The sequence below is a fragment of the Thermothelomyces thermophilus genome, chromosome 3 (assembly GCF_000226095.1).
Source record: "Thermothelomyces thermophilus ATCC 42464 chromosome 3, complete sequence".
In the NCBI taxonomy this organism is placed as follows: Eukaryota; Fungi; Ascomycota; class Sordariomycetes; order Sordariales; family Chaetomiaceae; genus Thermothelomyces; species Thermothelomyces thermophilus.
The window spans coordinates 2993156-3014895 of NC_016474.1; the positions used below are offsets into that span (position 1 = coordinate 2993156).

General features: G+C 57.5%; 6 protein-coding genes across 6 annotated transcripts; 3 read left to right on the forward strand and 3 right to left on the reverse strand.

The window, feature by feature from the left end:
- Nucleotides 1-1988: 1988 nt before the first annotated feature.
- On the forward strand, nucleotides 1989-6319 carry MYCTH_2304734 (uncharacterized protein). Its single transcript, XM_003663128.1, has 5 exons — nucleotides 1989-2286; nucleotides 2399-4484; nucleotides 4616-5554; nucleotides 5669-5796; nucleotides 5871-6319. Exons 2-4 carry the CDS (start codon nucleotides 2546-2548, stop codon nucleotides 5776-5778), a joined length of 2988 nt encoding a protein of 995 aa, XP_003663176.1. The 5' UTR covers nucleotides 1989-2286; nucleotides 2399-2545; the 3' UTR covers nucleotides 5779-5796; nucleotides 5871-6319.
- A 270-nt stretch (nucleotides 6320-6589) lies between these two features.
- MYCTH_2304739 (uncharacterized protein) lies at nucleotides 6590-7983 on the forward strand. The gene is made up of 2 exons (XM_003663129.1): nucleotides 6590-6831; nucleotides 7053-7983. Exons 1-2 carry the CDS (start codon nucleotides 6776-6778, stop codon nucleotides 7924-7926), a joined length of 930 nt encoding a protein of 309 aa, XP_003663177.1. The 5' UTR covers nucleotides 6590-6775; the 3' UTR covers nucleotides 7927-7983.
- Nucleotides 7984-8028: 45 nt separating this feature from the next.
- Nucleotides 8029-11018, reverse strand: MYCTH_2080102 (uncharacterized protein). The gene is made up of 7 exons (XM_003663130.1): nucleotides 10523-11018; nucleotides 10348-10453; nucleotides 10121-10272; nucleotides 9554-10045; nucleotides 9232-9491; nucleotides 8733-9171; nucleotides 8029-8675 (listed from the first exon to the last, which is right to left on the reverse strand). Exons 1-7 carry the CDS (start codon nucleotides 10586-10588, stop codon nucleotides 8316-8318), a joined length of 1875 nt encoding a protein of 624 aa, XP_003663178.1. The 5' UTR covers nucleotides 10589-11018; the 3' UTR covers nucleotides 8029-8315.
- Nucleotides 11019-11969: 951 nt separating this feature from the next.
- MYCTH_101588 (uncharacterized protein) lies at nucleotides 11970-14498 on the reverse strand (the record flags this gene model as incomplete). Its single annotated transcript, XM_003663131.1, has 3 exons — nucleotides 11970-12007; nucleotides 12054-14421; nucleotides 14475-14498. The coding sequence occupies 3 exons, from the start codon at nucleotides 14496-14498 to the stop codon at nucleotides 11970-11972; spliced, it is 2430 nt and encodes an 809-aa protein (XP_003663179.1).
- A 617-nt stretch (nucleotides 14499-15115) lies between these two features.
- MYCTH_2315249 (uncharacterized protein) lies at nucleotides 15116-16831 on the forward strand. The gene is made up of 2 exons (XM_003663132.1): nucleotides 15116-15216; nucleotides 15345-16831. Exons 1-2 carry the CDS (start codon nucleotides 15194-15196, stop codon nucleotides 16102-16104), a joined length of 783 nt encoding a protein of 260 aa, XP_003663180.1. The 5' UTR covers nucleotides 15116-15193; the 3' UTR covers nucleotides 16105-16831.
- A 655-nt stretch (nucleotides 16832-17486) lies between these two features.
- MYCTH_2304750 (uncharacterized protein) lies at nucleotides 17487-19527 on the reverse strand. The gene is made up of 7 exons (XM_003663133.1): nucleotides 19417-19527; nucleotides 19282-19325; nucleotides 19184-19209; nucleotides 18981-19071; nucleotides 18668-18919; nucleotides 18290-18581; nucleotides 17487-18226 (listed from the first exon to the last, which is right to left on the reverse strand). Exons 1-7 carry the CDS (start codon nucleotides 19428-19430, stop codon nucleotides 17650-17652), a joined length of 1296 nt encoding a protein of 431 aa, XP_003663181.1. The 5' UTR covers nucleotides 19431-19527; the 3' UTR covers nucleotides 17487-17649.
- Nucleotides 19528-21740: the final 2213 nt, after the last annotated feature.

Here is a 21740-nt window from a genome sequence, read left to right on the forward strand (position 1 = left end):
GTATACGGGGTAGATAGCAACATAAGTCCTTCCTTCTCGCAGTTACAGGATACCACATTCTCCCTTGTAGTCGCCCCTGTAGTTTGCCTATTTGATGCCCTAACGGCTCCGGGCGGCCACTCGTAATGATAGTAAAATGCTGGGTACTAATAGGAACTCCTTACTTCGATCCGAGACATCATCAGCGGGAGATCAGATCGGTCTTCACCTCTACCCCAAGCGAACGAGGGCTAGGATGCAGCTAACGTCTCTGATTTGGGAACAGAGGTCCTGCATTGTCGTTCATTCTGACTCGCAGGGGCATTCGAAAAGCCGCAACACGCAAGCTACCAAGGAGATGTATATATGTTTTTCGTCTCCGGCTTCCGCGCCCCGGGGTTTCGGGTCCGGGCCCCCCGAATCGCCAATATGTGGGTCGTCTTCCGGTTGACTGCAATCCAACGAGAACCTGCACTGTCCGGCCCCCAAACTTCTCAGGTCTTGTGTTACCGTCGTAGTGTAGGGTAGTGTAGTAGTGGACAAGAAGTGCCCCGAGCGCTAAGCCGAGAAACGGACGCATATCCGGTTGGAGGTGGTCCCCGAGCCGTGATAAATGCCAAAATTGGGCCACATGCAAAGACTTGTAGATTCGATCTCGCCCTGATCAACTGTTGGAAACAGGTTTTGCTCGTCAGTTGTATCGTTTAACTCGTGTGGCATATCAGCTCCATCGTATTCTTTGGAGGGTCGAGAGAAAGAATAAGCTGAATAAAAGCACAGAAGAAAAAAAACGCTTGGTGTCTGGTTTGCATTCAGCAATCGCCACCAATGCGGTCGTCCAAATCTGGATGCTGGATTGTATGTTTGTGAAGAGCGCTGAAATCTCTCGTGACTGCAAACTTCGTGGTGATGAAGCTTGAACCCTACTTCTCGTGTAAAGTATGTACCCCCGTACTGCGCTGACGCTAGTATCCGCAGCCATACGGATTACTTGATGGATGATGATGGGCTTGTGGTTGCTATTATTAGACTTGATACAGGGCATACGCGGTTATAGAAGGTATCAGACTCGCTAACAAGGGACAGCAGGGCTGGGAAGCCCCACCCGCCCCCGTCGCCCCTCCAGCCGAACGGGGCATGAACTGCGAAGGGGAAAAAAAGCTTCTTTTGAACTTGGCCATGAGGTGTTTCAAAGCCGGGGATTATTAGAAGACAGTTCTCTGGTGAGGTTACATCATTGTGAATCGGCCCCGGGCCGCCCAGCTTGAGTGAAGCCGAGCTGCTGAGCATCGAAGCTCTGGTTGCTCTGTCGAACCCAGTTTTAGTTGGGCGACACAGTTCGTTGATCAACAAGCAGCGCTGATAAGTTGGGACTGGTAGCGGCTTGGAGGAGGAGGGTGGGAAGATGTTTGATGGGTGGGAGGCATCCATGGATTTTACGGAACGTCGATTGCACAGCAGCGGGGTATCGGGCTGGCTGCCCCTTTCTGTCTTGCTATTCGCAGTGGTTCCAAATTATCAGGACCCTGCGAATGGCAAATCCTCCGCAGCTGGATGTAGGCTGCACTGCGGCGGATCCGCACAACCTAAGCAGCTAATGTAGTGCAGCGTGTTGAACCAGAAACGGGGACACACGGAGGCAATGCAGAAAGCCGCTCTTTGTCCTTTGCAGGAGCTTTCGCAAAATAACAAATCATAAAGTAGTCGTTTTGGAAACGGACGGCCGGGTTTCCTGCGTATCGTGTCACATCGGCGCCGCGGGGTATCGAGCCCCAACGTTTGCCCATTTGAAGCCTCTCCAATCGCCAGTATCCATCCAGCCATTCAACTTGTCGTTCCAGTCCTTGGCGCTGACCCTTGCTCTGCTGCCTTGTTCGAACCATTGGGACCCCTTGTCTTGATCCCCTGCGCTGATGAGGGGCAGCCGGCAGCCCAGTGCATGGGGCGCAGACCGAGAGAGAGAGAGAGAGCACTTGCATTCTTGGATGTGATTTCGTCTCGCCCTCCCTCCACACTGGCACGATTCAGGCGACCCGTCCGAGTCGCTGACCTGTCGCGCGCTTGCACGCACGTTCATTGCATCCTTGCAAGTTGGAGCCGCCGAACCGTAGGTCCTGGGGCATTGCAGCGTGCATCGCCGGGGCTCGCAGCTCGCCGAACTACGGAGTAATCGCAGCTGCATCTGCTCCGGTTCCTTTTCGCTTGGCCGCTTTGAGAAGTGGTCGCGGTTGAGGGTGACGGTGTGGTTTGCGCCCTTTTTACGGCTTTGACGCCTGCGCATTCGCCGGATCGTCTACATACCTTAATGTAGGTTGGCCCTCCCCGCATCCCGTCCCGCCAGCCTGCCTTTTGGTTTTGGTCTGAACCCTAAATCCGAGGGCCGCCCGGGTAGGTCGCTCACCGCCCGTCGGTCGCGCAGCAGCAGCAGCAGGAGCAGGAGCAGGAGCAGGAGCAGGAGCAGCCCGAGTCCAGCGACCGCCTTCCATTTAGCACCCGCTGATCGCTGAACCCGCTAATCTTTCACCGCCCGCGCGCACGCAGCGTTTTGATCCTTCCCGGCGCAAGCATGCCGTCCAAGCTCCCTTGGTCTGGCAAGAACAACCGCTCTCAACACAATCTCGTGGCGTCGAGGGGTGCCGAGGACCCTGTCTCGGTGCCCGCATCAGCTGCTGGTGGTGCGAACCCCCCGAGTGTGGGTGCGGGTGCGGGTGCGGGTGCAGGTGCGGGCGGTGCAAACCCCCCCTCAGCCTCGCCCAACCCGGCCTTCAGCTCCAGCGAATCCTTTCAAACCGAGACCGCAAACGCCGGCCGGGGTAATCACGCACAACAACAATCCCCGCCTCCGCCGCCACACTTGGTTAACCCCTACGGCGACCCTGGTGCCGGCGACAACTCCGCGAGCATTCCGCCGCAGCTGCAGCACTCTAACAGTGTTTCGGCCGCCTTCGACTCGCGCCGGCAGCGGGACGACCAAGAATTTCCCGACCAGGTGACGCGCTCCCAATCGTATCGCTACACACAGCCGTCCCCCACTTCAACCCAACAACTGCTCCTCCAGCAGCAGCATCAGGAGCACCAGCAGCACCATCACCACCAGCACTATCACCACCCCCACCAGCAACACGCACAACATCCACAACACCCACAACATCCACAACACCCACAACACCCGCAACACCCGCAACACCAACAAATTCAGCCACTGCCAGGATCTGCCTCGGTCGAGGATCTTAGCTCTCCTGGCCACCCAAACATTTCGTCGCCCATTCTTGGTGCTCCCCCACGACCCCATTACGTCCAACAGCAGCAGCCGCCACCGCCACCGCCGCCCCAGGCCCAGCCTCCGAAGCCGAAGCAGTCTACTCGCAAGCTGATCAAAAACATACTCAATCCCCGGGGCCAGGACTTCGCACCTCAGACGCAACATAACCAACACGGCGGTGCCGCAGGCCCAGCACGCAGGAACTCGAAGCGCGTGAGCCTCCCTACGCCGTACCCCCCGCCAATTCGGACCGGCGCCTCCCAGATCTCGCTCGATCAGCAGCAGCAGCTCGAGTGGCAGAACCAGGGCCCTCCGACTCAGCCATCCCCCCTGCAAGGTGTAGGATCTTTCCGCGAATCGTTCGTAACTGAGGACTCTGACCAAGAGCTGCGTGTGCAGAACCCACAGGACAACCATCACTCGACCATCAGGCCAGTCCCAGCTTCAGACGCCGAGTCGTCCTCGTACTCGACTGAAGATAACGGGTACCGCCCACACAGAGGACATCTCTCGTCTCACGGTCAGCTTCCCCCCGAGCTGCAACACCAGCAATATAACCAGGCGGTTTTCGAAGCCGACTCGCATCCGCATCAGCACCAGCAGCAGCAACAACAACAACAACAACCACAGTATCAGTTCTCAGACTACCAGCAGCAGCAGCAGCAGCAGCAGCAGCAGGCCCAGTATCAGGGCGGCAACCAGCAGGCATTTTCGGGACACCTCGCCGCCAATCCGCAGCACCAGAACCCCGAAACCGTGTCGCAGCTGTCGCATGAGTCTCCCACCAAGGATTCGGACCAGCCTTCTACTAGTAGCGTACCACCGCCGACGGTGCAGAGCGGCTCCGCTGCGGTAAACTACCCCGCGCAGACACAGGATCTTCCCGGACTGCAGAACCCACTACCTGGTGCTCAAACTCGGGCCCCGCAGCAGCAAACCATGGCCCCACCATCCGGCGGGCCGCCCCCGGCGCGGAGGTCCCAGGAGGCGGAGAAGATGCGTGAGCAAGTGCAGCCGCCGCCCGGGCCGCCACCGAACTACCGGCAGAGCCAACAGAACCCCAACATGAATCCGTTACCCCAACCTCCCAATGCGGGACCGCCGAACCCGAACTTCCGCGCTAGCAACGTGCCCGACAGGCAGCAGTTTGATGGACAGGGCGAGCCTCAAGGGCGTAACAGCCCGCAGCCCCCACCTAACGATCGCGCGGCCGAAGACCCCGAGAAAGCGTTCAAGGACCTCTGTAGGACTAGCCGTCTTTTTTCTTTCTCTTCCTTCCCTTCATTTTCTTTCTTTCTCTTACTCTCCCCCCCCCCCCCCCCAACAAAAAAAAAAGGTCGATCATGTAGACTCCGCTAACAGTTGGCAATGCAGTGACCAAATACAAGAACGTCAAACGGCTCTACTTTGACGGCAAGAAGGAGATTGAACAGTTGAATGGTCAAGTAGAGCAGCTTCAGAACGCCATAGCCAACCAGCGCATGTCGCAGAGCCGGACGTCACTCGACGACAGCGAGTACACGACACGTTTCAACCGCCTTAATGGCGCCATCAACAACCTGTCTTTCAATATCCGCAAAGATTGGGCCTCGCTACCGGCATGGCTGGCGCCCTTTGTGAGTCCTGACGCACTCAAGACGGGCAAGCAGGAGATGACGGCCGTTGGGCGAGCTGTCATCACGCGCTGGCTCGTAGACGAGATCTTCAACCGCTGCTTCCACCCGGGCCTGGATCCGGAGCTCAGCAGACAGCTCAAGGCCATCGAGCTCAACATCCGGAACTTTAGCTACACCATGAACAGCCAGGAGGAGTTTGACGCGCTGACGACCAAGGTAGTGAACTGGCGCATGGCTACCCTTGAGGGCCTGCAGGACGTGCTCCAAAGCCCCGAGAGCGCCAATTACAGAAACGATTTCACGCGACGGGCCACGAGCAACCTGACGGCGTCGCTCTTCCAGTACCTGGTCGACCCCCCACCGGCGGGCGTCGAGGGCAGCGCCAGCATGATTGTCGAGCTCGCCGTCGGCATCGCGAGCAACCTGCCCCTCGAGAGCCGCGACGTTGCCATCCTCTACCCCTTGCCCGAGCAGCCTATCCAGCCGGAGCTGATGGAGGTGGAAAAGACGGGCCTGCCAGCGTTGGAACCCCGCCCGTCCGATGCGAGCGAGGAGGCGCCGGGGCCGGGAGCGGGAGCGGCGGATAATGGTGGCGGTGCCGGTGGTGCTGGAGGAGGCAAGGGCGAAGCGCCTACCAACAAGGACGGTGGCAGCGGCGGCAGCGGCGGCAAGGACCGACGCGGCGACAAGAGATCGGGTATGTTGAGCGTCTTGGGGACCGCCGCCGGCGGCGGCGGCGGCAGTAGCGGCAGCGGCAGCGCGCCGAGCAGTAGGAAAGGTAGCATTGCTGACGCAGGTATGGCACAAACAGCTCACCCACCGCCCAAGGACCCGGGCAAGGTGCGCTTCGCCGGATTCGTCGCCGTCGAAGTGCGTGGCCGACAGGTGCTGGTCAAGGCGCCCGTGTGGACGCTGGGGTGATTTGTCACTGCGTCGAGGGTAAGAGCTTCTTCTCTTCTCAAAACGATGGGTTCCGCTGTCTGGATGTTTACTCTTTGTTTGTGTTCTTCTAGGGCGTGGAAGGATAATCGAATGGATATGGCGGGGATGCGAAGTGAGGCCGCCTTGTAGTGGATATTGGGGGAGGGAAGCACGCCATTGGCAGCTGCTGTGGTGAAAAGAAAGAAGACGAAGTCAAGGAGCTTGGTGTCGCGAGCCGGGCAGAGTGTGGTTCTAGGGGCGGAACGGGAGGATATAGGGTGATCGGGCTGAATGATTGGAGAGAAGGGTTACACCTGAAGGTTGGACAAGCCCCGTGGTTCCTCTTCGCTTTTTTTCCCCCTTTTTCGTTCAATGCTCTTGGGATGATGGCTTGCCTCCTGCGGCGGAGGATGGATTGTCTTTTTTTTTCGTCCGTGCTATGCATGTCGATATATACCCGGAGAATCTGTCGTGGCAGGTATGAAGCCAGTACAAATCGTCTTGCGCATTAACAGCTGGTATGAACCATGGTGTCTGCTTCTTCGTGTAATGTACATTACCGAACTATATAGTAGATCAGGTAGGTTCATTAGATAAGGGACCTTACTTAGGTATGTAATCAGTCAATTTGGATTACGGTCACAAGAACAACTTCCCTACTTGTACATACATACAACATACTTGCGCGCAGAGCACTGAACCCAGCTTAATCCCACCTTCACCGCCTTCCTTTTTAGTGTGAACCGGGCTGCCCCTCCATGACCCCGCCATGGGGGCAGAAAGAGGTATCCGTGTAACAACAAAGTGATTGTACAGATAACCTACCGGATTGGAGTTTGACGGTGTGCTCCTAGTTGGTTAGGCAGAACCCGCGTCGTCATCGTCGTCGTGCTGGCCTGATTTACACGTCCATTTACCGACAGTGGACTCACCTTTTCTAACCCCCCGACGTCTTGCCGTATCTAGCACAAGCATACATCCTTCCAGAGCGAAAGAAATGGCGGACTCGACCCCGTCACACCTTGACCCTTCCGCCCTCGGCACAAAAGAATAGTTTGTTTCCCCTCCCTTTTTTTTTTCCTCGTTCTCTTTCCTTTTCCTTGTCTCTTGCTTTTCTTTCTTCCTCCTCTTTTCCCACCTCCGATCACACTTCTTTCCACCCCCAACCCCCACCTTTTGCTTTCTCTTCTCCTTCAACCTCTTGCGAGACGAGACGTGGACGGATCGGACTAACACGTAAAAACCGGGACAAAAACATGAAAAAAAAAATAAAGCTGGGACTCGCTGTACGAGAAGGAGCTATCCAACCACGCCGAGAACCCGCGCGACGAGGGGACCGTCTGGTTCGACGACTCGGACGCCGAGGCCAAGATGGTCGCGTACCTGGACGAGCACGCCGAGGCGGACCACGCGCTCGACCGCGCCGCCGCCGCCGTCCTCGACCTCGGCTGCGGCAACGGCAGCCTGCTCTTCGCCCTCCGCGAGGACGGCTGGCGCGGCCGCCTGCTCGGCGTCGACTACAGCGAGAGGAGCGTCGAGCTGGCCAGGCGGGTCGGCGTCTCGAGGCGGAGGGCCGCCCGCCGCGGCGGCGGCGGCGACAACCTCGACATTGCGGTTGAGGAGGAGGCGAGAGCAGAAGAAGAGGGGAAGAAGGAGACCGGGAAGGAAGAGGAGGACAAAGTCAACGACGAGGAGGAGGAGGACGACGACGACGATACAGAAAGAGAGGTGGAGTTCAAGGTGTGGGACGTCCTCAATGGATCGCTCGCCGACGTCCGGGCTGCACCACCAACGGCCACGACGGCGGCGCAGGGAAGCGAGCAGGGCCAAGGGTGGGATCTGGTCCTCGACAAGGGCACCTTCGACGCCGTCTCGCTCAGCGGCGAGCGGGATGACAAGGGGCGGCGGGTCTGCGAGGGCTACGGCGAGCGCGTGCTCCAGCTTCTGCGGACGGGCGGGATATTCCTCGTGACGAGCTGCAACTGGACCGAGAAGGAACTGCGCGACTGGTTCGAGACAAAGACACCGCCCACCGCGACGGGGGAGAGGCTGCGGCTGGCTGGGAGGATACAGTATCCGAGCTTCGAGTTTGCCGGTGTTCGGGGGCAAACGATTAGTACTCTCTGCTTTGAGAAAACTGCGGCCTAGTAGATTATTAATAGGTCCAAAGAAGCTCACGAGCACGGGTCAACAAGGACGACAGACAAAAACAAGAGCCCGCGACCTCCGCGGAGCTCGTCGGTCAATTGTGCCTTGCGAACCTTATTCCTTAATCTTCTTGGGGGCCCCTGGGCATACATCAGCACCCAACATGCCGGCCAGAATGCCCGATGCAGGTCTATCAACGTTGATCCACTACCTTCCATGCGCTGCAGTACGCAAAGCATCATTTAGCCCTACACCCGAATGAAGAAATGACTCGGATCGTTGTTTTCTTTTCTTTTTCTTAACAGAGAAACAGGCAAGGTCCTGGGCTTGAGATCGCAAGCGCGGCAAGCAACGCAGGAACGGAATTGCTTCGTTATAACTTCTCTCGTCTATGGTGATGTGTTCATAGGCTCGCCAGCAGGCCCAGCAGCTCCCGTCGCCGCATTCGCCGCCATGGTCGCAAAATACCGCACATCCACGTCGTCATCCTTCTGGAGCTTCTCCAGGCTGGGCATGATCCGCTCGTCAATCAGCTGCTGGCCCCTCGGCGATGGGCTGAAGGGCGTCTTGGCCTGCTCCAGCGTGTAGATGGTGCCCTCGTCCGGCAGGCGGCGCAGGGCCGAGATCAGGGCCGAGTACGTCTTCGCGACGTTGAACCGAATGTTGGGAATCTCGTCGTTTGTGAGTTTTTCCAGCATGGGAAGGATCGACTTAGCGATCACGTCCATGGTCACGACGGTGGAAAGTGTCTGGCTCCTGTCAGTGTGGGCCCCTTCGAGATGTTCCAGCCGATATGATCTGCTTACCGAGATCGCGAAGCACGTTGTCATCCTGTAGAGGTAGTTGGGATGCGCTCCCATTGCCATAACCTTGGGGATGATGGCCTCGCTCGCCCACTCGACACCAAACACTTCGGTGAGCTTCTTGAGGTTGTGTGTTGCCGCCTCGCGGATGGAGAAAACGGTGTCGCCGAGCCACCCCATGCACAATTGACTGAGCTTATCATCGAAAAATTGTATGCCGAGCTGGCTGGCGAGCAGTGGCATGTGGCCGATGATTGCGAGCCGCACGCGCCATTGCTTGTCCTCGGCGAGCTGGACGATGGCAGGCAGAAGAGATTGCGCCAGCAGGTCGATGCCAATCACCTGATTTACCAGCTCCAGCTTCGAGATGATGTGCAGGCGCACCTCGGGATACTCATCTTTGAGCATCTGGAGGAACATGGGCAAGAGGTGATCGATGGTCCTGTCAACCGTCAGAATGTGCCCCTCTCCCCCGGCGTACTTTGATTGAGCCGTAACGTACTCTTGCTTGCCCAGGATCGGAGCCAGACCGCTGATCTGTGTTCCGAGGGCCGCGCGCACGTGCTGCGAGCTGTCCGACACCAGGTTTTCCACAGTGCCCATTATGTCGCTGAGGAGGGTGTTCCGGTCGACCAGGGCGCAGAAGCCGGGGATCTGGCCGGCAATAGCGGTCCTGACCTCGGCCTCGTTGTCCTTGAGCAGCTTGACAAAGGCGGGGACCAAGTCGCGGGCGACCACCTCCTCATCTACTGCCTTGGCGATCTGCACATTCCCGTCAGTTCTGGCCCAGGCCTCTGAAGCTCCTGATGAAGTGGTTGACGGACCTTCTCGAATCGGTCGGCAATCATGTACCGGACCCTCCAGCTCTTATCGTCTATCAAGCCGCGCAGTGAGGTGAGGAGCACGCCGTGGCTCGCCTGTTGCTCCTTGGGAACGACTTCTGCAATCGAAATCAGGACCTCGACCGTGAGCAGCCGGACGCTATCCTGGTCGTCCTGAACGAGGTGCTGAAACATGGGTATCATCTCCTCCACAACGATCGCGGCGGGCATCTCCTTCACGAACTTGGCCAAGTTGGTAGCAGCCTGGCGGCGGACCATGGGCGTGTCATCGTGGACCAGCTGGCCAAACTGCTGCCGGAGTTGTGCCTGGACGGGAGGCGAGATCTTGGAATAGGGAGCCGTGTAGAGCCCGCATCCCGAGACCCTGGAGGTGAACCAGTCGGCCTTGGAGAGGCGGATGGTGAGGGGGATGAAGTATTCCTCGATTTGTTGGGTCGAGAGCTCGCCGCAGATCTTGTTCAGCGACTCGACAGCCTGCGGAACACGGCGCATCAGTCAACTGCGCCCATCACCAGTTATTAATTACCGGAGCCGTCCTTGCGCGCATACCTTGTCCCGGACGACGGGCTCCTCGATGGCCGCGAGGTTCTCGAGTGGGGAGAGCAACACATGGCCCCACTGAGGACCGCCGACATACTCGATGAAGCTCCCGAGCTCCTCGCTCAGGGCAACGAGAACTTCGTCCTCATCCTCGACGGACTCTGCAGCAGGGGCGTGTTAGCGATGGACGCGGGTCCGCAACGTTGGGCCAGAGGTGGGGAGGTTTTTTGGCTGACCATCAAGAAAGGGGATCAGCTCATCGCGAGTGCGCTCGGCGCCCAGGGCAAGGGCAATGGTCGAGAGGCGGTGGATGGCATTGAGTCGGAGCAGGACATCGTCGTGCTGGGGCACACGAGGTTAATCATGGGAGGCTGCAACGAGTGGCCCGGGGGAGGCGCGTCACCGCCATACCTTCAATTCGTCGATCAGCACGGCGATGGGGTAGAGCTCATCGTTGGGGTTCGTCGCGTCAGCCATGGTGGGCGACCGTGGAAAGAGGGAGAGGGCGCGACTGTCGCAGGAAATCCGAGGGTCGGCGTCTTTGTTTCGGCAGAGTTCAAAGCTGATGTTGTTTTGGGCAGGTGCTGACTGGGGCTGGGCGGCTGGGATCGCGTGTGGGTGCGGTGCGGGATGTGATGCAATGGGAAAGTGGGCGTTGGGACCGACCGGGCGTCTTTGACGAACACACCCGCGACAACGAGTGGGCTGCCGCCTTGACGGTAAGGAGCTTGCTTGTCGGCGCTGATGGCGTCCCCGGCCTCGAAAATGCTGCTAAACTCGGGATTGTTATGAGATCACCCGGCGACCGTAGAATGAAGCAAAATGGCGAGTAGAACCAAATCCTGACGCCCGGCGTAATGGCGGGATGCGCAGAGGATCGATAGCAGGTTTTGGGGGGGGGGATTGGAATTGCGGGCGGGACGTCAAGGCAAGCTCCCGACCAGTCAACACCGGGCCCAGGAACAGGGCCTAACAAAATCCAGGCAATGGCCTTTTGGGCCGCTACCAGACACTATCGGTCAGTGCGCTGTGCACGAGCCCAGCCAGCCAGTTCGTCTGCGGGGCTGCCGAGGAGTGGGGTAACTAACTGAACTGAACTGTGGATTCAAGTCGCAGCACGCATACGGAGGTAGCGCAGGGGGCCGGCTGAAATGCTTCGCGAGGCAGGCTCACCCTGCAATTCTAGAATGGGAAAAATCACGACCTAGAGTAGAGGAAGGCACTTCCTGAACTGGCCACCTCAAAGCGTGAATTAACCAACTGCTTAAGTAGCGTGTAAGATCAGCTCACCTGCCTCAGGTTATTTCCCCGGCATTTACTGGAGTTCTTCAATGTCACCACTTCCACTACCAACCAAGCAACAAGCTGAGGAGCCCTGTATCGACCGGGCTGTCCAGTTCCCTGAACAACTTGTACCACAACATTTCCGAAGCCTCTGGCCTGTTGCCTGTGGTCCAATTCCATCGAATCCCAGATAAAAAATCGTGGTCATATAGTTGCTCATTACCGTGGACGAAGCGAGCTCAGAGGAGAGACTCTGCTACCTTTCCCCAACGTTGGCAACCTCAATGAGCGTTTCAAATCTCAACCGATCAATGTCGGGAAGCCTCTACAGAGCTGAAGAACTCAGACGCCCGTTTCTTGCTGGATTATCCAAATGTCGGGATAGAGCCATCAACTGTCTCTTCGTAACCTCAACTTCGTATTTATGCTGAGTAGCCCATACCCTAATGCAAAGTCTTCCGGTCTCCGGACGGACGTACCAAGATTCCTCGCCTTCCGGCGCTGAGATACAGCAACGCTAACCTGACAAACAATCCCGCTTTATGCCGGTGCAGTCTAACTCAGTCAATGCTCTTCATCTCTTGCCCTCCGTCCTCCTCTTTCGGTTTCCGGCTACCCTTATCACCAACAAAGCCATTAGCCTCGGAAGAATGCGCACCCGGTCGATTCCTTCCCGTGCTGGAACTTCCCATAGCACTTCCAAAGACACCCTTCCCAATAGCCAGCCCGGAAAGCCTATCCTGTAGGGCTCCGAGGGCACCAGGCATCCCGGCTGTACTAGCGCTGCGATTCAACGACGCGGTCGCCCTAGCTTCCGGCGTTAGAGCCTCATGAGCAGTCTCGACACCCGCGAGAACGGACTGGCTCGCCGTCAATCCCGGAGGTTGCAAGCTGCGAGACGAACTGGCGGAGTCCCCAGACCCGGTCTCGGACTGGCTGCTTGCGGTTTCACCACCAACACCAGGCTCTGACAGCCCCGATGCGGCCTGATAGGCTGCAACGCGCTCTGCTGTGGCGAGAGAAGCATTGATGTCGCCGTTCATCTCGTCGTCGGTGCGATTGAAAAGCTGATACCACCATCGCACCTCGCCCAGCCGCGGGAAGATGAGCCGCTCCCGGCCTTTTATGTGATCATCGATAGTCGGGTCATATTGGTCGTTAGTGAACTCCTGGCGGCGACTTAAAAAGTAAGCCCATACGCTGCGAGTGCGCTCATGCAGCTTCGCCTCGCGGCGCTGCCGCTCGTTGTTGAACAGAAAGGTGCCGTATTGGCACGAGTACACGTGATAGAGTAAGCGCCGAAGCATGCGTTCATTAAATTCAAACCGCGTCGGGTGTTGCCGCAGGAGCTGGTACGTGGCGTCGAGGAACTGGTGAAAGACGGGCGACACGTCCCTGGGCCTCGTGGCGTGATCTTCGGTAATGGGAGCGTAACCCTGCTTCGAGTCGTCCGCCGCCAAAGATTCCTCCGCTTCTGGGGGGGGCGTATCTTTCTCGGTACCCATACTCTTGTTCCACAGCCGCTTTGCGCTTGCAAAAGCGCTCTCGATAGCGTCTCCCCGACCCTCGCTCTCGCCGGGTCGGATCGTTGAGCCGGCCAACGCGTCGCTATCCACGGTGAACCAGCTCTCGTGACTCATGTGGCCGGACCGCAATTGGAACATGTGCCCAAACGAGAGCCATTCCTTCTCGACCAAGACAATGAAACCGTCGATGGTGCGATAATAGGGGTCAAGCATCAGCTGGGCCAGGGCGCTCAGCTGGCTCGTCCGGTCCCAGCCGTCCGAGCAGTGGATGAGCACATGGGAATGCTGGATGCCAACCTGCCGCGCGATGATAGCCGAGCCGTCCAGGATGCCGCTAATGTGCTTCAGCCATTTGCTTTTGGCCAGGAGGTCTCGGTTGGGGGGCAAGGGTGAAATGTCGGCGTCCTTGATAGCGTTGACGACCTTTTCCAGGGAATCCCTCATGACGTGAATATTGTCTATATTTAGGAAAACCTTCTTGGCAAATCTGTAGTAGTCCATGTTCTCCGACCCCATCCCTATCGCCTGCATGGCATACGAGTTGATCGCAGGCCGGGCGTCGACGATGAGGTTGTGTTGCTGCGCACCGTATATCAGTCGCTTGCCCGTCTTTTCGTCGTACTGCGCGTTGGTGCCAGCAATGAGCTCGTCCTCCATCCGCATCCGCTCCGTTTCTGACAACGACGCGTCAGAATCCGCGCTCTCGGCGCTCAGATCCACGTGGCTGGACGACGGGCTGCGGTCCGTGTTGGCGGAAAGAGCGACATCGAGAGAGTCCATAGAGGCAGAAAAGCAAGCCCCGACGAGGCGCTCATCTTGGATGCTGCGCTTCCCCCGAAGCCCCACGAACGGCTGCGAACTGCGGGTTATGGTGCAGTTATTGACGGGATGGAGGTAACTGAGCGTCGGTATCCGGGCGCGGGAGCGAAACGCGGCAGCGTACTTGAGCGTGTTATCCGAGATTCTGGACGGCACCACTAATACGGCCGGGTAGGTCGGGGAGAAGGTATAGTCCTTGTTGATGTTGGTTATCCTCCACCCAAGGTCCGCTGACTTCTCGCTGATACCCTGCCGCCTGAATTCGGCCCTCGCATCGTACAGATCCCAACCGTTGATCTTGTTCTCGGGAGAACCTGGCGGCGGAGTGTAGTTGAAGGCCAGAAGGTTCTCTATGCTCCCCAGCCTGCACGTCCTCGCGCGGATGAACTCGAAGGCCTCCCGGGCCTGTTTGTCCTCGGCAAAATTGAAACACACAAAGGTGAAATCCCGGAAACGGATGCGTATCGACGAGGGCACACCGCTCGCGGGAGCAGTCAGCCGCAGTGTGCAGTGGCCTATGACATGAAAAGCAAACCAGGCCTGCCTGACCCGCTTCTTCAACTGCGGGTCGGCGGTAGTCGCGGATTCGGGAGGAAACTGGAAAACGAGATGGTAGTCATTCAGCGCCAGATCACCGAGCTCGGGTTTCCCGCCTCGTAAGGCGTGCACGTTGCGGAAGACCTGGTAGGTGTTTTAGCACGATCCCCGCATTGGTTGCCGCGCGGGACACGTACGTGCTTGCTCTGCGGAACCGACATGGCGGGTCAGATACAAATTAGGAATGGCAATGGTGCTATTCGGCGGTAGCGGTAAGTAAGGTAGGAGGAGCTCGGAGCAGCAACTCGAGAAACGTGAGTGTGACAGGGATACTTCTGACGATGCGCGGGGGCAGTCCTGAAATTCATCCGTAGGTAAGCACGTCGAGTGGGAGATGAAGTAGTAGGGCCCAGCCCGGCATGGTCAACGCATCACGTTGAGAGACTGCGGCGAGCTTCCTTCTTGCTGTCAACCGATATGTTGGGGAAACAGCATCACAAGACCTCTTGCTCGTCGACTACCATGTGCTTGCCCAGCTTGACAAGGCCACAAAGAGAAAGTGGGACGCTAGTGCTTGACGTCGGCAGCGCCCCACCACCTTCCCAGAGATGCGGCGGGCCCGAGCTGGGCCGAGCGAGGCAGCCGCAGGCCGCAAAGCTGAGAAATCCTCTAGACACACACCCAAAGCCTCACAAAGCCACCCCTTTTACCGCGTCTGACAGCTGATTGGCTGAGACAAACCCTACTCCACATCACAGCCAGAACCGGTAGCAGCCCACCAAGAAATCGCAAAAAGCCGCTGTGCCGGTCGAATTTCCCCCCAGTCTGAAAAAAGTCGGGTGAACATCGCGACAGGGCCGTGCCTCAACCTCTGCAACAATTGAAGTCGTGAGGATTTCATCGCCAAATCGCAACCATGGCTGTTCCCGGCACTCAGATGTAAGCAGAGCATAGTCCCTGTCCTTTGGGCGAACCGCCGGCGAGCATCGAACGTTTCGAAAATCGCCGGTTGGTGTGTGGTGCAGGTATGGAGGGGACTTTGAGGCTGACATATTCGCCGTCTGCAGCTCCAAGCGGAGAAAGTTCGTCGCCGACGGTGTGTTCTACGCCGAGCTGAACGAGTTCTTCCAGCGCGAGCTGGCTGAGGAGGGCTACTCCGGCGTCGAGGTCCGCGTCACCCCGACCGTTACCGACATCATCATCCGCGCCACACACACTCAGGAGGTTCTGGGCGAGCAGGGTCGCCGGATCCGCGAGCTCACCAGCCTGATCCAGAAGCGCTTCAAGTTCCCCGAGAACTCGGTCTCCCTCTATGCCGCCAAGGTCCAGAACCGCGGTCTCTCGGCCGTCGCCCAGTGCGAGTCCCTCCGCTACAAGCTGCTCAACGGTCTTGCCGTTCGCCGTGCCTGCTACGGCGTCCTCCGCTTCATCATGGAGAGCGGTGCCAAGGGTTGCGAGGTCGTCGTTTCCGGCAAGCTGCGCGCTGCCCGCGCCAAGAGCATGAAGTTCACCGACGGCTTCATGATCCACTCCGGCCAGCCGGCCAAGGACTTCATCGACAGCGCCACCCGCCACGTCCTGCTCCGCCAGGGTGTGCTCGGTATCAAGGTCAAGATCATGCGCGGCAGCGACCCGGAGGGCAAGGCCGGCCCCCAGAAGTCGCTCCCTGATGCCGTCACCATCATCGAGCCCAAGGAGGAGGCCCCGGTCGTTCAGCCCATGAGCCAGGATTACGGCGCTAAGGCCGCCGCTGCTCAGGCTGCTGCCGAGGCTGCCCGTCAGGAGGAGCAGGCGGGTGAGGAGGAGCCCGTCGCTGCCGAGCAATAGGGTGTTAACGGCGGTGGTGTTGTGGCTCTTCTTTCTCCCGCTCAGGGTGACTCTCCCGCCTTCGACGGCGCTCCTGTTGTCGATGCTAGCGTCGTCGACCACGGCTTCGGCGACAATGGCTTCGGCGATGCCAGCACCATCGACGTTAACGGTTGGTAATCGCAAGGGAAGATGGGCTCTGACTGGGAGGGGTTCTTCGGGCGCGCCACACGCTCGACAGTATGGTTGCGGATGGATGGGTCACTCGGCGTCAACTTTGAGCATATTGCATTGAGTCTGCAAAACGGGAAAACGGACGGAATGATGCTTTGGAGGGTGGATTTGTAACTATCCCGGCCAATCCATGGACAGGGCAGTTAACGTCGGACGATGTGCAGTCGCTCGAGGAATAAACCCCTAACCAAACTTGCCCGTGTCGTAATCTGATGAGCAGAGTGATGCGAATTGCTGCTTCCTACGGAAACCTCGACCTTGGGGGAGCTTGCGCATAAACCATCGACATACCCATAACGCGGCATCCAGTATCGAAGCCGAGGGAACTCGAGTCAAAGCAAACAGTAGCTGACTGCATCCAGCCTGTCATCTGTTTGTGCCGTGCCCGCGAAGTTCTATTCTGAAAGGAGATTCCACGAACCTCGGCCAACAGATGGGAACAGAATGACAGGATCATAAATTTGGTAGTGTGGTACAGTTACAAACGCCGTTCCAGAGGCGGCAGGTTTTAGAGACGGTGTGAGAATGAGCAAGTATCCCCCTCCCCCTTTTTTTCCCCCTTCCCCCTTCCCTTCTCCCCCAGCAATTGTCTTGACCGAATAGAAGCTACCCAGCAACGCCTAAGTGCAATGTGCCGCCGCATTGCCTGCCCGCCTGCTCGCCTGCCAAAGTTCGAATAAAGGTCGTGAGAAGACCTCTGGCATCAAGAAACCGTCCCCAATACCAACCACCCCTCCTGCCCAATTGACTGAAATTCGCTTTCCTGCTCCCCCCCTTTAAGCTCCTCCGCGCCCGTCCGCCGTTTCCCATCATGATCTTCGCCCAAGATTCCACGTCATATCAATCCCCCGAGAGAAAAGAGAAAATGAGAAACAGAAATATACAATGTGCCAAGACCTCCGCGCCTAAGAGAGTAAGTAGAAACAGCAGCGCTCTACCGCCTTGGTGTAACCTCCCTCCTCCACAGCCTGACTGTGTGGACATTAGGGCACCACGTCATCTGTAAGAGCTGGGCCAGATTATTTCGCTAGCCCGGTACCTGGCGCGTACCTGGCTGGCTCGAACCGCAACTCGACTGCGGCACTGGAGAATACAGACGCGGCGGTTCTGTCTGTCTCGTATCCCGTTTATCAAACGTAAAAAAAGCACCACAAATTAGTGGCCGGGTGCTTCCAAACGAGGCAAAATGGATGGCCCGCCGAACGGAGCCAGCAAGCAAAACGATGAAAAGAAGTTCAATTCGGCCAAAGAGACAAGAAGAAGAAGAAGAAGAAGAAGAAGAAGAAGAAGAAAAATTTGGTTTCCAAGCGCCGTCATCAACCATCATCACCATCACCTCTCGCCCGACTTTCGATTCTGCAACTCTATCGAGTCACTCGTGCTCTTCACCCCGAGGCGCGCCGGTCCGGCCCTCGTGCCGCCGTTTGGCGGGTGCCCGTTTCCCCTCTGGGTGGGAAAGTTGTGCATCATGGGCGAGCGCGGGTCATCGCCCCCTTCCTCGTCCGTGTCCTCGGCGAGGTCACCGAGACCGAACCCGCCGGCGCTCTCCTCCTCGTCGTAGGCGCGGATGAGACCCTCGCGGTCGCGGTCGCGGCTGCTGCCGGTGCTCATCCGGCTTCCGCCGACGCCGCCGCCGTGCGACCGGCGGGCTTCCATGCTCATGCGCGTCTGGATGCTCGAAATCATGTCGGTGCCCGTGATGTCGCCGTTGCTGCGGCGTGCAAGCATCTTGGTGCCGTTGGGATCGCTGCGGCTAAGATTTAGGAGGTAGACGCCAGTGAATGTGACGAGGAAGCCGCAGATGAGGGAGAGCGTGTTGACTGCTTCGGTAGTGTTGAAGCCCTTGAAAAGAATGAAGGAGGCGCACAGCGTGGCAGTGGTGAAGGTGACGTAGTAGAGCGGGTTGACACTGAGAAGGGGGAAAGTTAGCGTGACGAAGCCCGCGAGTAAAATACCCAAGGAAGGAACGTACATGTTGGTAGGAAACTGGCTCAACGCTTTGTTGAAGTAATTCATCTGGGTCAGGATGCAGACCGCAGTGATAATCATGAAGACATAGGTCGAAGGATGCGTGAACTGGTTGTGGCCCGCAAAGGTCAACTTCAGCGCGATGCCAAATGCCTTGACAGCCATGACCGAAATCGAACCGACAGTAGAGCAGATGCTGAGGTAGATGAGGGGGTTCCTTCTCCCGTAGATCGGGGCGACCTTGTAGATCATTACAACCGCAAAGATGCAGACGGCCAGGGAATAAAAAAGGAAACCTGGCCCTAGTCAGCAGGGTGACTACGTGAGGGAGAAGGGGGTGTGGGGTTGTGCTGTGTGGCTGGGGGTTAAGACGCGTGCGTACCCGGCTGGATGGCGTAGTTAAGGATCTGGTCGACGGTCTCAATCTCCTCGTCAGGAGGGGCGTGTAAGACGATGATCACCGCACCGATCAAACAGATTGCGCTCCCCAGCTTGCCCAGAGTCCCCAGCTCTTCCTTGAGAAAGTAGGCACCTAGGACAGCCCCTATCAGGACGGATAAGGCGCCTAGTGGTGTGACGAGAATGGCGGGCGCGAAAGCGTATGCCGCAAAGTTGAAGACCTCTCCGAGCACCACTGTGAACGGCCGTTAGCGCGCCTGTCGCGATGGCCTAGCCATGGGAGAGGAAGTCCGTACAGCAGACGATACCGGCCCACCATATCGGGCTTCGCAGGTAGACGAACCCATCGCCCTCGAATCCATGCCGCTCCTCTGCGTGCATTAAACCCTGAAAGTTCCGTGGTCAGCACGACTGCTCCGGTTCGGGCGTACGTGGTATATATCTCCCCAGTAGCGAGGATCTCGTTTCACTGGTCCGAAGAGGTTGGGGGACGCCGTACTTTCTTGGTGATCACGAAACTCGTGCCTGCGGTTCCAGGTCGTTAGCGCTCTTGAAGCCTTTGTCATTTGTCATGCAACCAATGGGCGAGGCGCATACCGATGGCTAAACTCGAGGTCATGGCCAGGGCCAGACCGATGTACCTGCGATTAAGCCGTCCATGTCAGTTTCTGACCTGTCTTCTCGTCCCGCGCCGTTGCGACAAGACAGTTTGCGCCCCGGAGGGAGACGTACTTGTCTTCAAGCATCTCGTCGAAAGCGGAGGCAACTTGTAACGAGCGTGCGCCGGGGCAGACGGCAATCGGCTACCGGGATTGAGTCCAGCCAAAGCGACAGACCGAGGCGGACAAAAAAGAGAGGGGCACTGCGCTCGCGCCGGGCGAGGGTTCGGAAAAACGAAAGAGAAAAAAGAAAGTAAGAAGGAATGAGAGACTATAGAATGACTATTGGCAACGGAACATTCGGGTTCTGCCGATAGTGCACGTTTGTCTCTTTCCGGAGCTGTTGTTGTTTTGTCGTTTTGTCCCGTTCACTGGCCTTACTTGTTTCCCGTCGGTCGTCGGAAGAGGACACAATGGAGTCGAGTCGAGTTTCGTCCGGCGTTTGCGTTGGGCCCTTGGGGCTCTTTTTTCCTTTGCTTCTTTTTTTTCTTTTTCTTTTCGTCCTGCACAAATGCAAAACTGCGATTGTGGCGGTCGACCAAAAAAATGAGCGAGTCCCTTGGTCCTTTTCGCGACGACAGTCAGTGTGGCCAGCGACAGCTCTTTTCGCGCCGTGGAGAGTTCAAGTTTCATTCAAGGCCCCTGCTGCGCTGAATGGTGCGAGAGAGGTCTGGGGGCGGGCGGCGTTTCAAGAACCTCGAGCAACCCCTGGTCAGGCAGAGGGACCCCTGCCTTGGCCGACGCCGTGCCTTGAGGCGGGAGTGGCCAGACCCGCGGAACCCCCTCTGTGACCCCACGAAGCAACTACGGACGGAGACAGCAGAGTCAACTCATGTTAGCACGCGCCGGATCGCACCAGCCCACCAGCCCGACCGGCCCGGCGACCGGCGACCCGATCGTCGAACCACTGCCCAAGTACTCTACGTAGGCTAGCGTCCGGAGCAAAGACACGAAGAACTGTGTTAACGGATTGCAAATAGACCTCAGGCCCTAACGTTAATCTTGACCGGATCGAATTTTAAGTTAGCACTACCCTACTTGCGCGCTACGCGAGATCCCAGAACACACTGATATTTTCTCACAAATCCGCCGGATACCCATCTTTACTTAGCGGAGACCTACTCCCAATTTCCACCCAAGGGTACGGAGTAATTGTAGAGATCAAGAAAACTTTCCACTGAAGAGTTTTGGTTGGCTTGAATTTCACAACCATACCAGAGTGGGACCAACGAGAGCCATTCCTCGGCCCCAGACGTTCTTGGGCCGCAATGAGTCCACGTAAGTCTCTCCACTCCCTGCTGAACTCTCCGATGGGGAAAACCACCGGCCAAAAAGTCCGGGTTGTTGAGAATGCCCAGGACTCGGACCAGAGGTTGTACGGAGTAAAATATCTGAAACCATTGCAACACACCGGCAGTCCAATTGTTTGCATATGCAGTTGCCATTAGGATGACCCGCCAAGTACGCAGCATGTACGGAGTAATCCAACCATACACACTTCAACTTGATCGATAACCCTGGGCCTTGCAGGTTTGGAGCTGAAAGCTGCCCGTTTTCTCATTCTGGAAAGCCCGAGTCTTCACATGTTTCTTTGATTCTCAGAGTCTAACTCATGGTTTCGCCGAGAGACTCTTTGCAACCCCAATGACCAAAGACCCGTCTCTAAGCAGCAAAGACCAAGTATGGCGTGGTAGCATTGCGGTGCCGAAGGGCTTTCCTTTGCGCTTCGCAGACTAGCAGTAAGATAAAGAGGTGGTACCGAGCGAGTGCTCCTTCTGCATTTCTGATGAGATCGTCACCGGCCCATACTTTAGAGCAACTGTTCACTACCAACACAAACCGGGTAGGGTAAAACTTAACACACCAGCGCTATCACTCAGGGGTGACAGAAGAACACCGAAAAAAGAAAAAGGAAAACTAGCCCATCTCTTCGCCACCCCACTGGCATTGAACGCCGGCCCGTCTATCACCCCAAGGATCGTATCGCAAGATAAACTCCGAGATCAGCCTAGCCCCGACGACAAAACAGTCCCTTCGGGTGAACGACCGTTCCCGACTGAGCTAAGTGCCCGACTTCTGAGACTCAAGGGTTACAGCCCAGATCCATGCCCCATCAACCTTGTTTTGAGAGCCACCAACTCCAAAGTTCAGTAGTCCTACACGTGAAAAGGTCGGTAAAGATGCTGTGTTAGACGCGCTGTTAAGGCGCCATCCCGGCTCGGCGTCGAAATTGATTAACCATGCTTCTAATGGCTATTGGCACGTCGGCATATCGGGTCTCGAGCAGAAGAAGTCTATTAATGTTGATCGGGACGTGGAGGCCCAGAAGCGCTGTCCTTTTCTGGAATCTTCGTGCCGCAACCTACCTGTCAAGTTCCTAGAGAGTAATTATGAGTT